Genomic DNA, 15,492 nt, shown 5'->3' with positions numbered 1-15,492 from the left:
ACAACCCATATCTATGGGCCAGAGACTCTAAAGAAGAAATTGTGTGTCTACAGCTTTTCCTGCTAAATTAAACTGGCCAACCTGGGACACAGTTCCCTTGCAGTAGCCCAGAATTCATGGGGCGTAGCAAGGAATATGATTCCTTCCTGTACTTGCCACCTTTGACTGTTTACACAGATATGCAAGTGCAAATGCTGCAGCACAGTGACTATGGGACTTGACAGATGGCCCCAAAGGAGCAGCGTCCTGCCAACCCTTTCAGCATTGGATTGGGGCTGCAGCAACCGCACACCGTGGGCTCGACCCGGTGGTTTGTTGCTCTAAAAAGAAATGGCAAAATGCTGCTCCTTTTTAAAGTAGCAAAAAGCCGCCCTTGCTGCGGTGGTGACGGCTTTTCCGCATTTCTTTGGTGTAGCGCATCTAAATGCTCCACCAAATAAGTGGTGTGATGCTGCCCGCCATGCGATCAGCATGATGCCAGCATTGAGGAGGTGTCAGGGTGTGTGGCATGTGGTTGCCACACCCCCTACTCCCCCCAATGCCAGTGTTTTATGCCGGTCTGCAGAGGCTCTGTGTAACATGATTCAAATCTCATATCCCAGTGAACACACTAGATGTGGTTATCTTGGCCACAGCCCCATTTCTGTGATATTAGGAAATGGAAAACTAATTGAAACAATATTGTAGGATTACTCAGTTATCTGAGAGATTTTGTAGCACCCTTGAGACTAACTAAAGAGAGAAGTTGGCAGTATGAGCTTTCGTAGACTTAAGTCAACTTGCTCAGATGCATCTGGAAGTAGACTTAAGTCTACAAAAGTTCATGCTGCCAAATTTTCTCTTTAGTTAGTCTCAAAGGTGCTACAAGATTTCTCTACATACTGGTTCTATAGATTAACATGGTTGTACCTTTGAATTCAGTTATCTGAATGTAATTAATAATAACTTTATTACGGCCAATTGGCCAGCACGTTATCTGAATGTGAGAGACTGACTAGTTGGGGGAAAGTGCTGTATACTAAGTACTTATGACACTTAAAATACCTTAGAAAAATGAGAACCAGCTTCCTACCAAAACCTTCTTATATGCCATTTCTAATACTCTTCCTTCACAGTTTGTATTTAGATTTAGCAACAAGCTGTTTCAATATTTCTTCATTCCTTATGGGCTGGTACTGTTTAGAGCTCCAGCCAGGCAAACCATCCAAGCAGGCATTTCTCTCTTTCTCATCCCTATACCTTTCCATCTGACTTCCTTACCTCCACCCTCACCCCATCCCCAAATATTTTTTGGCTGATAACAATGCTCAATTCTTAGGGGAATGAGGATGGGAAGCATGTGATCCTTAAAATGATGAGCTTTGGGGGGGGGGAGTATTCTACTTTTTGCAATTCCAAAGGGTCCTCAAATATTCCGATACCTGCTCCTTGTTTTGAACTGACCACATTTTGGCTTTGAACTTCACCATCTGAGTTTCTATTTAGAGGGAGTGATGGCAACATACTAATGTGAGTGCAGCCATGACTTTCATGCATGATTATATAATTCCCCAAGTTTTGGATTGTTGAATGCTGATAGCTACAGTTAGCTGACTGTCAACATTCACCAACATATTTGGGCATTTATAATATCCTTCAAAGGTACTTAACCATCATGCAAAAGTTTATTCACTAAATCTTCGACACTGTGATACAACATTAAAAATCCATATGTGTATACAGAAGCATATAATGTACACCAAAAAGTGACATTAGATTATCAAAAAGCACCATTCATCCAAACACCTTGAGTCAGGAAATACCATGACAGTGCAACCCTACCCTTTATATACTAAAAGATTAAATATGCCTGCTTAAATGCCTTCTTCTTGAATAAGAACAGGGTTCACATAAAATAAATGTGACATTTATTCCATTTGCATCGTACCCTTCTTCCAAGGAGCTCAAGCTACCAAAAAGGGGTGGGGGTGGGGTTAAAATAATGGAATTAATATTTTGAGTAACTAATATAGAGGCTTATATCCTAAGTACCTGCTGCACAGCAATTATATAATCAGTTTGCAAAAGAAATGAATGCCTTACTGCTGACTATGGCATTCACACTGTACATTATGACCTTTCTATTACTCCTTTTGCATTTCTAAGTGGATGCAGAAGTATGATGAAGACAGTTCCATTCCTGATGAGAAGGAACTGAAGCTTGCTGTGTATCTCCACAAATACAAGACATTTATGGGATTTGTTCAAACACTACTTGACAGGACATGGGGGCTTCAAGAGTCAAACCTATTTTTGATCAGATCTAAATGGATGGATAATCTAATCAAAAATGGAGAGCTAAGGGAAGACGCTTCAAAATGGTATTTTAATTCTGGCATTTCTCTTGACCTTTTTTATTGATACAAGTGCCCTGTGAAGTACTGTAGATAAGGCAGTACATTGCTCAAGACTATACTACTTAAACAACACATAGCCCTCTCCTCATTATGTATCTCTTATGTGACTCTATGACAGATTCAGAGGAGGGAGAAATCACACACTGCCAGCTTAAAATCCACAATGTTTCCATTCATATTTATATGCCCAGGGACAAAGACTCTCTGCAAGATTTCCAGGTGACTACAGGCAGTTGGCAATACTGCATCATTTATATATTTTAGTGCCAGAATTGGCTGTGGGAATATAAGTTTCAAATCCTCGCCCAGCTACAGTCTTGAAGCATCTCCTTGCTGTCTGTCTGGAAGGACATAAATATAAGTACTTCTATTAATCCATTACTTCCATTCCTTAAGAATACACACACTAAATCACAAGATCCCATTTCTTACAGGGTTTGGTAGCTGTAATTTCTTCCAATACTGCAGTGGGAAAAGATGTATCTATGCAACATCACCCAGTCCCAAAATCATTTGCAATGAGAGACTTGTCAAAGATGAGATTTAAAAATCCTAATACAATTCAACTGACAAATAATTATTTTAGTCCTGATGTTCATTAACTGTGCATAATTTTTGCACAGGTGCTATAGGTAAAAACTCCCACTATATTTCTTTTTCAGTGGAAATTATTTTTTAAAGGTGATTCATTCACCATACAATGCTTTTCCAATCACTTGCTTCAACTGTACTTTCTAAAAGGGAGGTTCTGGTTGATTATAAAGATTATCACCAAGACACCAATGGAGAAAAAAAATTACAATTATGGCATTTCCTTACTTTGGAATTTGGTCCAGCGGTAATAACAACATTCTTTCAATGTAATACTCTTGTATATTTTATACATGCAACTGTTGTTCATGAGCCCTTTGACACTCTACAGATACAGCTCTTTGATATCAACTTAATGCAATGGTTACATGCTACAGAAACCTGGAGTTTGTGGTTTGGTGAGGAACTAGTACTTTCTGGCTGAGAATTCTAAATTCCCAATCCCTAACCTGCAAATCTCCTAAGTCTATAGAATGTTGCCCTGGCAATTAAGCTGGAATCACAGGACCATAATTATCCAGTGCAAAAGGCCCCCATTCACCTGCCATTTCAAATGCCTTTCAAAATTATTTGGTTCAGTTTGATAGAAATTTTAAAATGCATGTTTCTTTTAAACTCTAAATAAGAATAATTTGGTTAATGATATGTATGAATTCAAGACATAAGCAGGAACTAAAATGGCTCAAATACTTGTATGTTGCCATTACTCTATTAAGTGGTTTATTGCTCAAAGAACTGTTTTGGTCATTATGATGGTGCAGGGTCAATGAAAGTCTGATACCAATTGTTCTCCAGTAGAGTACATGACTTTAAAAAGGAGTATAAATGAAACTTTTTTGCAGCATACTGGTTTCTAATTTGGGGTCTTTCCAGTATGGTTTAATTGTTTATTAAAGCTATGGTGGGATGCATGTTTGCATATAAATTTTACTTTCATTTTGTGATACAATTTGCTGATTTAGTCAGACATTAGTACTTTTAAATTTGCAGGGGAGTGCACTACAGAATTCTAAGTAACCCACCACACTCTGAACCCCAGCATTCTGTAGGATGGAGCCAAGGCAGTCAAACTGCTACATTTGTGCAATGTGAATCAATGCTGCACATACTTTCTTCCCAATGTGCTGCTGTCTCCAAAGTCTTTTAATCTTTAGCTGCACTTTTAACACCTTCAATATATAACTTTTCAACTAAAGTTGAAAAGGAACCCCTTTCCCAACTTCTCTATGCTCTAAAGCTCATTATGGAATAATCTAATAATATACAAGAAAGACTGGGTTGGCAAGGGGAGGTGATGCAAAGAGGGAAGAAAAATTTGAAATAGGTTTTTAAAGCAGGTTTGTAGTCTGAATCTTATGGGTTAATCCCAATCAGAGTAGACTCATTAGTCAACACATTGACAAACCTCATTCAGTCTATTGGTCTACTCCAGTTAAGACTCAGGTCAGCCTTCTAACCCCTTTATCTCTAGTTTGGAAAACAGATTCCTACTGGGCTGTGTTGGTGTTTGATAAGAAAGTTGGGAGCAATGTTTAATTTTCACAAAGAAAACTGCAGGAATTCAAGGTTTAAGGAAAACAATAGGCTCAATCCAATTATTAATCCCAAATAGGGTAGGTCCAGTGAGCGAGTAGTTTGGTAAATCAACTTATGTAACTTCCATTGATTCAATAGGTCTACTCTAGTTGGGATGAATGACTGTATTTAATCCAAAACATCTGTGCTAGAAGCACTTCCCCTTAATTTGCTGGTAAGGGAAGACTGCTATTTCTTGCTCTGCATTTGTTGACATATATATTCTGGCTGACAGAAATATCATTTTCTCTGCCAATCTTGGACAAAAATCTGTTACCCCTTTGATAAGGTATACTTTTATCAAATGTTTGCATTGCTTTAAGACACTCCCTCTGCAATATGTAGGAATACTTGGCAGACTGGGCATTAGCACCCGGAATCCTAAGACACTTGTATCTTGACAAAGCCTACCAGTGTTGTAGGCCCTATGCATTGGGCAGTAGGATGTGTCGAGGGTATGAGTATCCTAGGGATGCTAAGTGCTGGTCTAAAAAGGAGCCATAGGTACTACAGGACCGTCGAATGCAGTAATCACTATCAGAAAACTGTAAATATTTCCACCAACCTAAAATTCTCACTATTAAAACCAGGATAGTTAAATTGAAAGAAAAGTGATATTGGTCATTCATTAAGATGCATCAAAACTGATTTGAAGATCTCCATTTTATCTATATTACAAAAATATTATGTGGAAATGTTTAAATTTATCACAAAGACACAAATATTTCCTTGTTTCAATCATGTGTAAATATTTATTGATTAGTATTTATCTATACTGACTTGTGGCATTTCCTAATACAGGGAAATTTTACTCTGAATTTCACTCAGAACTGTAAAACTTACCTATCATATGTTTGGCACTGGATGGGAGCAATATAGATATAATACAGAGACAACAGAATTTTCTGTATCAAAGAACATCTCAGAAAGTATTTCCTGCAGTCTTTGAAAGGCCAAGAATAGAGAAATGCATACTTTGGTATTGCAAATCTTTTATTTGGTCATATTTGTTTTTAATTCCTTCATTCTCCTAAAGCCTCCAAGATAAAATTTGGCAGATTGCTGACATTCCAGATTAAGCTAGTATGACTTAGCAGGATACTCATAAACATGCCCTCTTCTGTTCTTTAGTCTAAAATTATTTTATCACTCAGCTAAAGAAGCTGTTTAAACATACTGTCCACAATACCAATTAAACAGACAGAGATGATAGTCACAAACCCAGACATATTCACAACCTAAGAGTGCAACTGGTGCTAGTGTGTGTGATGAGCATTAGATGTCATATTGCCATGTAGGTTTACATGGAATAGAGACCATGATCAAAGTCCAATCAATTATATATTTGTAAATTTCATGGGCATTTGAGTTGAAGTTCGCATTACTATGAAATCCTGAATACAATATTCAAATGTGAGTGAATTCAAAGCTTTTGAAAAGGTTGCATGCCACACTTTATACTGAGACCATATCATCCCAGGTGCCTGCAAAAACTAGAAAAGTATGTTGACTGGGGCCAGGTAAATACTGTTTTGAACATACTCTGTCATTAAGGGGTGAAACAGACACTCAAAATAAGCAGGTTTCTAGCTGGCTTTGAGGTGGGACATTTATACGATGCATGCCTTGAAGCTGGCTGGAAAGCGCACCTAAGTCGTACTACAGGGAGAAAAGCTGGACTAAAATGGAGCTGGATTTTTCAGTTTCTTCCCAGATAGTGCGCACCTTCACATGTATGTATAAATGCACCAATGCCAGGGCGGCTCTGAAGGGGTGCTCTTTCCAAACCCTAACCCTAATTGTGCATGTAAGCACCATGTTGCAGAAGTGCATTTAAAAGGGACGAAGCTGCCGTACCCAAACGGTGAGGGTGGCAATGCCTAAAAGAGAAATCGTGATATCTCTCATGGAGATGAGTAAAACATACACAAAACAGACAGTCAAAGAGGGAGCATGGGGTGAAGGGGGGAATGATTGTACCTTGCTGGCATCTGCATGGGCACACCTCTGCTCTGATGCCCTGTCCTGGTGAAGTACTGCACATGTGAATGTGTGCAGGTTCACAGGAACAGCCATCCAATGGGATGGCAGTCACTGGTGGTTCACTCCTGTGAAGGATGCGCAGGGATGGGGGGGGGGGGGAACAGAAAACAACAAAGGTACCTGCTTGAAGATGTACCGTGGGGAACAGGCGATGTGGTTGGTGGGGTTTCAATGTGGCTTCGGAAAAGGCAGCTTCAAGCAGCTTTTTCCCATCTGTCTGCTTTGCCTCTAAGTCACCATACATCATGCACCAAATTCAGTGTATGTGCAAAAGGCTGTTTTGCACAATGATTTGTGGGTTTTCATCAGTGACATTCACTCATTCTTATTTATTAAAAAAATAGTAATCTAACCTCTTGCTCCAATGGGAATCAGTTCAATTACATATCAAACTAAAACTGGCTTGCAGCTCTAAGAACTGGTCCCAAGGTTCTCCAGCTAAGTATTCAGAAATGTACTGCTTCTGATCTTATTCCTTACTCTGATTGTTAAATACAAATAACAATTCAATTTCTACTGTCTCTGATCACATAATGGGGCAAAAAAGTTATCTAAAACCTCAGGTCATACAATCAAATTGATTTCTTGGTTTTTAGAAAATAACAGCAATGTTGAAAATTACACATATTGGGCATTTGAGATTTGTCTGCATCTACCTACATTTGCAGTCCTTCTGGTTTTTGGCAAGTTCAAAGCCAGGCCTACATTCACAGGCAACCCCACCTTTGGGTGTCTCCCGGCAGATATGTGCGCACCCATGATCTTTGTTCATACAGTTCATACCCTCTGGAGAAAGAGAGAGAGAGAAAAAAAATACACAAATCTGAAAATAATCCAAATAATAATCAAATCTAAGCAGGTATAAACGTCTACAATTACCTTTCATACTACTGGGGGGGAAATTCCCCTAGTCTTGGTATTGAACTGATTCATCTCTGTAGCTCCCTTTTCCCTGGGTACAAATGGTCAGAGGAGTTATTATTGCCTTGTGAGAGACCACATAGCCATAGGTTTTGGGATATGGTTATTTATAAATATGTATGGAAAAATGAAGTGTGCACTAAGAGTGAATGAGTGAACCAGTGGAACACTTGTTTGGGAAACAACATCAGTTCTTCTTTTTTAAAACAAGGAACAGCATCTACCTGTAAGAGCCTCCCCTACAATTTGGGCGTCTGTCTCCTTTGCTAACCATTCTGCAGTTTGCAAATGTTTTTCCTAGCCCACCTCTTCCCTTAGTTAAGCTCACCAACATTTATTTATGCTTACAGAATTAAAACCAACCCCTCATATAGTTGTTTTAATTTTTAATATATCTGCCCATTGTGGCCTATTAAAAAACATGTGCAGACTACAAAATGGTTAACATCTAAAAGCAATTGACAACCTTAAAACATTCAATACCCATTAATATTTTAAATACTAGCCAGGAGAAAGTACCAGAAACAGAATTTTCAAATATTCAAATACTCAATTGAAACATTAGCACCCACTGAACAAGAACATGTCTCCAGAAACATGTTGGCAAGTCAGCATCACTGAAACATCACTGACAAGTCAGAAACAATCAAATTATACAAAAGACAGTCACTTCTTCACATATCATTGTAGCATTTACATTGTTATACCAATTTTCAATGCCAATTAACCAGTTGTTGCTAAGTGAGATGGTGTCAACACACTGCAATTGAATTAATAGTGTATTATTTTGTTCTACTACCAAATGTGGTGCACTTATTATGGTCTCTTCAGTTTTCTTGGTCTATTAACTGAACGACATGCAACCAGATCCTGCTGTACATGTATGTATGTACAGTTGTCCTTCCACATTTTAAGGTTAAGCCCTTGCCAAAAAAAAAGTTATCTCTAGATATCTGTACATTCTCCAGTGCAATTCTGTTGGAACTGACCATAGAGTCATGATAGAGGGCCTACAGATGCCTAAAAAAGTGTTGTCATGGGTTAAAAAATGTGAGGCCTATATTTGTGGTCTTGGAACTTTTGAAGGGGTACACCCCAACCCAGGTGAATGTGGGGGGGACCAATTGTACAGTCACCAAATGAGGATACTCTTTCATGTATCTACTGAATGAGCTATAGACCATAAAAATGTATGGCATGCAAATTTGTTTATATGTTAATCATCCAGATACAAAAAGAGTCTGTGTGTATCTGTGTGTATTCTTCATTTGTTAGTTTGGTGTGTTTTTCTTCTTTGAATGGCATCATGCCTCTTGTAACATCATGAGTGCCCATCTCTGTGATATCACAATGGAGTGCTTCCTATGATTCACAAAATCTCAGGGCCTCGGATACTCTTAACAGGGCAACCCTACACACTATTCTTTATAAGATGTAACAAGTAATCCACCTTTTAATGCTCCCATTGGCATAACCCCTTTGGTAATTGAGCACATATACAGAACAAAGAGTGAAATCTATTAACTCCCACCCCAATTAAAATTTACAACTGTTCTCCTTAATCCCATACAAACCAACTTTGTGGTGAAATTTATTTCACAAACTGGGATGCACCTCATGGGCTAGTCCTCCCCCCAATATGACACAAAATGTTTACTAAACTGCAAGAAACTGCTGAGAAGCATATATATTCTTTGTGTTTTATTTGCTTTTTACATGTCAAAACATGGATATACAAAAAGTAAAGCAAAATGTCTTTAAACACAGTTCAAAAGTTTCTGTGAGTGTAGGATTGAAGATAAGGTTACATGTCAGATATATTCAATTATATCTGCACAACAAGCATCTATCTATCTATCTATCTATCTATCTATCTATCTATCTATCTGTGCATTTACTGAAGGCATGCTGAGTGTACTGTTGGAAGGAGATTGTTTGGGTTACTGTTGGAAATGTGCAATATCAGTTGGACCACAGACTGAACTGGGTCAAGAAAAAGAACATACAAAAGCAAGGACAGCAATACCAAATTCTCTCAAACGTGTAGAAAACTTAGCATCAGTAAAAAGCCACATTCACTCATTATTGTACACACTGTCAATACCAATGGTCTGCATTCCTAGTTGCGCTAAGCTTTCCCAGAATATTGGTCTGATGTGATTCACAAATGCTGACAATTGTTTACAGAACATTGGCGCATTCTAGGCCTGAAGGTTTAATTTTAAGAGGCAGGAAATGAATCAGAGGAACAAATTTTATTCTTAAAAAGTTGCCACCCACACAAAGAAGCATATATTATATCCTAGGAATATCAAGCACCAAGTGAAAATTAAGGACTTTTAAGCAGGGAGCTGTTTCTTAATTTGGAAAAAAAAAACCACACAACCCTATACAGGATAGGTATGCAGCTGCACTTAATTCAATATACAATATATGACTGAAGACAACATAAACAGGTAATTGAACATTTTTCCTAAGGGGCCTTAAAAGAAATCTCTAAAATCAGGGTTATTATGGTTTATTTTATTATCCACGTATTTTTTTATCCACGGATTCAAGCATCCATGGCTTGAAAATATTCAAAATGATTAATTTTAGGATGTGACCTGACTAAATTTGCTAGGGGTTCTATAGCGAGTGCAAACAGGAGAGATGATAATGGGCATTTGTGCTTGGTACCACATAAAAGCTAGAAGAGTGCAGAGTCTATTCATTAAAACTGTAGCTTCTGACTGACTGTAAATATGCTGAATTGCAATAATAATTTTATGCCCAAAATTCATTTCATGGAGTATTCCAAATGTCAAACCTTGATTTTGTCATTTTATATAAGGTCACAATTTTGTTGTACCATTGCATTTAATGGGACTTGAGCATCCACGGATTTTGTTATCCACGAGGTGTACTGGAACCAAACCCCAGCAGATAACAAGGGCCTACTGTATTTGTCGTGTGTGTGTGTGTGTAATTTAAAATTTGTGACTCATTTGAATTCACCTCTGCTTATACCAGGTCAGACTGTTTATCCCTCCAGCACAGCATTGGCAGTTGTTTTTCAGTCGCCAGCAAAAATCTTCCCCATCACTTACCTACTGATGATGGGGAAGATTTTTGCTGGTGACTGAAAAACAACTGCCAATGCTGTGCTGGATGGATAAACCGTCTAACCTGGTATAAGCAGAGCTGAATTCAAATGAGTCATACATTTTAAATATATATTCATTTATATATGGAGCCCTGGTGGTGCAGTGGTTAAATGCTTGTACTGCATCAAGGTTGTGAGTTCAATACCAGCCAGGGGCTCAAGGCTGACTCAGTATGGCATCCTTCTGAGGTTGTTAAAATGAGTACCCACCTTGTTGGGGGACAATTAGCTTACACATTATAAACTGCTTAGGGAGTGCTTAAGGGCACTGATAAGCGATATAGAAATCTACTTGCTATTGCTATTGCTATGTATAAGTATAGAAATTATAGTCAAAAAAATGACCCAAAGAACTTGAGTCACCTTATCCACAGGTCAATGTCAATACTGTACTTTAACTCAAAAAGAAACCAATCCCTCCTGGTGAAAGGCACAAGTGTAATCTGTCCTGGAAGTACTGACCCCCCCCCCCAATCTCTCACCCATCCAGCCTTTGGTGTGAGCAAAAATAGTTATGCCTGCTGGAATTTTGTAAGTTCGTTTGCGTTGTTTCCCGTTGCTTCATTCTTTAGATCCTTTGTGACATGTCCCTAATGCTTACTTATTCATAGGTCAACTAAAAAGCCAGAATCCTGTGCCTAAAACCGGCCCTCTACTTAAACTTGAAGTTGACTTACAGTTGAGCATATAAACTAACTTCTTTAATTGGGGATATCATGAGACCTACTATACACACAGCATGAACTCTGCCTCTGCAGCCCAGGTAATACAAAAATAGGCAAGGGTTGGAAATTCCTTTGGGAGCCAGGTTCACAGCTACAGAAATTATGGATATAAAAACAAAAATGAAACATTTCATAATTTTTCTCCTTTTTGGAGTAAGATTTTTGTCAGTTGGGTCCATTTTCTCAGTGACTTTTTTCATCTTATGAGGGGTGGTTTTTTTTAGCAATATGCATTGAAGTTTGTACAAATACAAAGTTCTTGGGCAAAAAACAAACAGCAAAAACAAAATAGAAAAGGGGGTGCTCTTGCACAGAGACAGCTTTTTCAAAAGGTATCATGTCAAGACACTTTTTCTTCTTGAAGACAAGAACATTTGCAAATACTCTGAACAAAAACACATGCTAGTCTCAGGGTAATGTTCCATACATCGGGAAAACTAAAAGCCCTGACATGCCTATAATGTTTCCAATTTTTCTGAACATGCTCTGCAGGCTTTGCACTTATGCCCTTGTGAGCCTGCTACTGCTAAACTCTTGTTTTGATCTCACAGAACTGTTTTAGCACCTCTCCTTCTTGTTGGTTTTTGCAAGGATGTGTGTGTGTATAACAGCTTCCAGAATTGATGAGCTCATAGGTCAAGTGAAAGACCACAAGTCTGCAAGTGAAGCAAAAGCCTGAATGAATACCAGGAGGAACCTTCTGGACACTAAAAATGTCCTTCCTTTCTGTGTAGTAACAGAGTTCTAGATTTCTCTCATGCCAGCTTTGCACAGTTTTTAAAAAATGCCATTATAAAACAGATCCACAAGGCAATAAGCAAGACGTGCTGTCTGCACACAATGTATAATCCAGCAAGACATTCTCCTATGTACTCCTCATCCATGTCAAAAGGACATGCAGCTCAACTGCACTTATATGAATTTTATCCATGTGAAAAACTGTATTAGCCTCTTGGGGATCCATAGTATTTTAATTTTTTAAATAAAAAACAACCATAGAGTTTTATTGTTTTTTAAAAAATCAATCCAATCTTTATTAAAGGGAGTGAAAGGAGAACAGGACTAAATAGGGTCCAGAGCAATACAGAATCCCACCAAATCAAAACCCAAACATTACACAATAACCAAAGACACAAGACATGGTTCCCCATCCAGTATAACTCTTCTGTCTGTCACATGCCCTGAAAATGCCATATGAAAAGCAAAATGAAGGCACAACAACACATTGGCTCAGTCAAGCAGGGTCTCCTTACCCTCTGAAGTCATGTGTATAAGCAATGTGTCTGTTCAAAAAATACTCTGTTTTTGTAGAGGCTGTATATGGCATGCGTTATCATTTATATATTCAATGAACATCCACTAGGATAAACATCCTGTAGTGTGTTGTGTCGTTTGTATCATAAGAAACTCTTAGGTTATGTGAAAGTTTTTCCAGCAGCCAGGTGTTCCATAATCTGGTCCACCAACTGGTCAGATTAAGGTCTTCCAGTTCTTAGCCACCTCTGTTCTAGTGGCTAGAATAAAAAAGTTATCAATTTTCTATGTTTCAGTGTAGCATTCTGTCCAACATAAAAGGACAGTAATAAAAGGACTGTGTAGAAGTTTTCAGTTCAGTTTGTAATCAGTGATATCTGGTGCTGAACTGTGGTCAAAAAACATATAATTTTGGGACATTCAAATCACATATGGACATATGAACCACAATCTTTACATCCACTCCAACATTTATGGTCAACAACAGAGATGATAATGGACATCTGTGCTTGGTACCACATGAAAGCAAGAAGAGTGCAGAGACTATTCATTAAAACTTTAGCTTCTGATTGATCGTAAATATGCTGAACTGCAATAATAATTTTATGCCCAAAGTTCCTTTCATGGAGTATTCCAAAAAGATAACACCATTCCAACCTGTCAAATACTTTCAGAGACCCCAAAGACAGAAGGGCTATCAGAGTCTTTGATATGGCAGAGTGGTCCACACTTGGCCTTCGGTATCTGTGGGGGATCCATTCCAGACCCCCCCCCCCCCATGGATACTAAAATGTGCAGCTGCTCAAGTTCCCTGCCTACCAGCCCCCCCACCCCGCTGCCGGCTCCTCCCGTTACCCAGACAGGGTCTTATGTGTCCATGCCTTGGTAAGATTCCAGTTAAATAACTAAATGCATTATATTTTGGGTCACCTTTGAAAACAGTGCAGAACTCTCAGCTGGTGCAAAATAAGACAATAACATTAGTTACTAATATTGGCAAAACACTGTTATGCCATTGCTTCCCTACCCCTCGTTTACTTTCCTCAGGTGATCCAATGGGCAGAGTGGCATGTCTCACACACCCTGCTGTCACTTCGTCCCACAAAATATCTGAAACAGGGATGGTAGTACAGAAAGCCTGTACTGCAACAGGAAGGCAGTTGTGTATCTCTCCAGAGCAGCTGTCAAACTCGTACCATGCTCTAATGTAGCAGTTCTCAATCTGTGGGTTGCTACCCCTTCGGGGTCAAATGACCTTTCCACAGGGGTCACTTAAGATAATCAGAAAACATATTTCTGATGGTCTTAGGAACCAAGATGAAAATAATGTTATGGTTGGGGGTCACCACAACATGAGGAACTGTATTAAAGGGTCGTGGCATTAGCAAGGTTGAGAACCACTGCTTTAAGGGGTCCCTTCAGAATGATACATTGCATTGATGGCATCATGAATTTTTTTGCAGCTAAAATCTTTCTCTGAGGTAGGCACTCTGTGAAGTCTGAGGACTGGAGAAAAAAATGCTGTGTCAGGCCTAAATGTCTCAGAGGGATCTCTTTCTCAGAATAAGGCATTGTGTGTCATATTAATGTGGATAATACAGTATCTGTCCTATAGCAATACAGCAGTCTCTTTGGCAACTCCATCCATAATATCTCATTCTGAGGAAGAGTTCTTTAAATCATTGACACTGTTGCCTAAATGTCTGAGGTTAATTGAATTGGGCAAACTATGGTTAGCACTAACCATAAATGCCTGCAAACTATTATTAGAAACCATGGTTGGAAGTGGTGCTAAAAACTATGTTTGGGAGGCAATTCTTGGCAATCACTAATTTCAGGTCCCCTATTTGGACATTGTGGAACACTTTGTTGTTGATAGCTGCCCTTGAGTTGACCTTGAGTCATGGGGACCCTGTGGATGAAACATCTCCAAGACTCCCTGTCCTCAGCCTCTCTGTTCAGAGCCTGCAGGCTCACGCCTGTATCCTCCTTGACTGAGTCTATCCACCTAGCATCCAGTCTTCCTCTCTTTCTGTTGCATCATATTGTAAGAAAATGATAAACATGCACACTTAAACTGATGGAAATAAATTTGTGAATGAAAATTATTGATGTGTAAGAAATTCTATTTAAAATAATAATAAAAAACAGTGACCCTATGGATGAGGCATCTCCAAGACCCCCTGTACTCAAGTGCTTTGCTCAGGTCCTATAAATTTAGGCCCATGACTTCCCTAATTGAATCTAACCATCTGGTGTGCAGTCTTTCTTTCTACTGCCTTCTACTTTCCTTAGCATTATTGTGTCTTCTAGTGAGTCATGCCTTCTCATGATGTGGTCAAAATCTGGCAGCCTGAGTTTCATCATCTTGGATTCCAGGGAAAATTCAGGCTTGACCTACTCTAGGACCCATTTGTTTATCTTTTTGGCCATCCACAGTATTCTCAGCACTCATCTCCAGCACCACATCTCAGATTAATTTATTTTCTTCCTACCCGCTTTCTTCACTGTATAGCCTTCACATCCATACATGGTGATGGGCAATTCTAACTTTAGTGTTCAGTTGTATATCTTTACACTTTAGGCTCTTATTTATATCTTTCATACCTGTCCTATCAATTCCTAGTCTTCTTCTGATTTCATGACTGCAACCACTGTTCTTATCAATGTTTAATCTAAGGTATGGGGACTCTTTAATTATTTTTATTTCTTCATTATCTAGTTTGAACTTATGTAGATCCTCTGTGGTCATTTTTGTTTTCTTTATCTTCAGCTGTAAGCCCGCCCTTGCACTTTCTCCTTTTACCTTCAAGTCTGTGATGTTTTCTGCTAGTAGTATTGT

General features: G+C 38.7%; 1 protein-coding gene across 3 annotated transcripts in view; it reads right to left on the bottom strand.

The window, feature by feature from the left end:
- The window catches only part of LOC149312607 (signal peptide, CUB and EGF-like domain-containing protein 1), a 254,919-nt gene that overhangs the window by 127,773 nt on the left and 111,654 nt on the right, over positions 1-15,492 (bottom strand). For all 3 annotated transcript variants that reach the window (XM_089524974.1, XM_089524972.1, XM_089524973.1), the window contains one exon: positions 7,266-7,391. In XM_089524974.1, the coding sequence (XP_089381100.1) occupies positions 7,266-7,391 (126 nt within the window). The remainder of the gene's footprint in view (positions 1-7,265; positions 7,392-15,492) is intronic.

Source organism: Sceloporus occidentalis, unplaced genomic scaffold, assembly GCF_023333645.1.
Source record: "Sceloporus occidentalis isolate IW3139 unplaced genomic scaffold, rSceOcc1.0.p SCAF_5, whole genome shotgun sequence".
NCBI lineage: Eukaryota > Metazoa > Chordata > Lepidosauria > Squamata > Phrynosomatidae > Sceloporus > Sceloporus occidentalis.
This window is presented reverse-complemented; position numbering and strand designations above follow the sequence as displayed.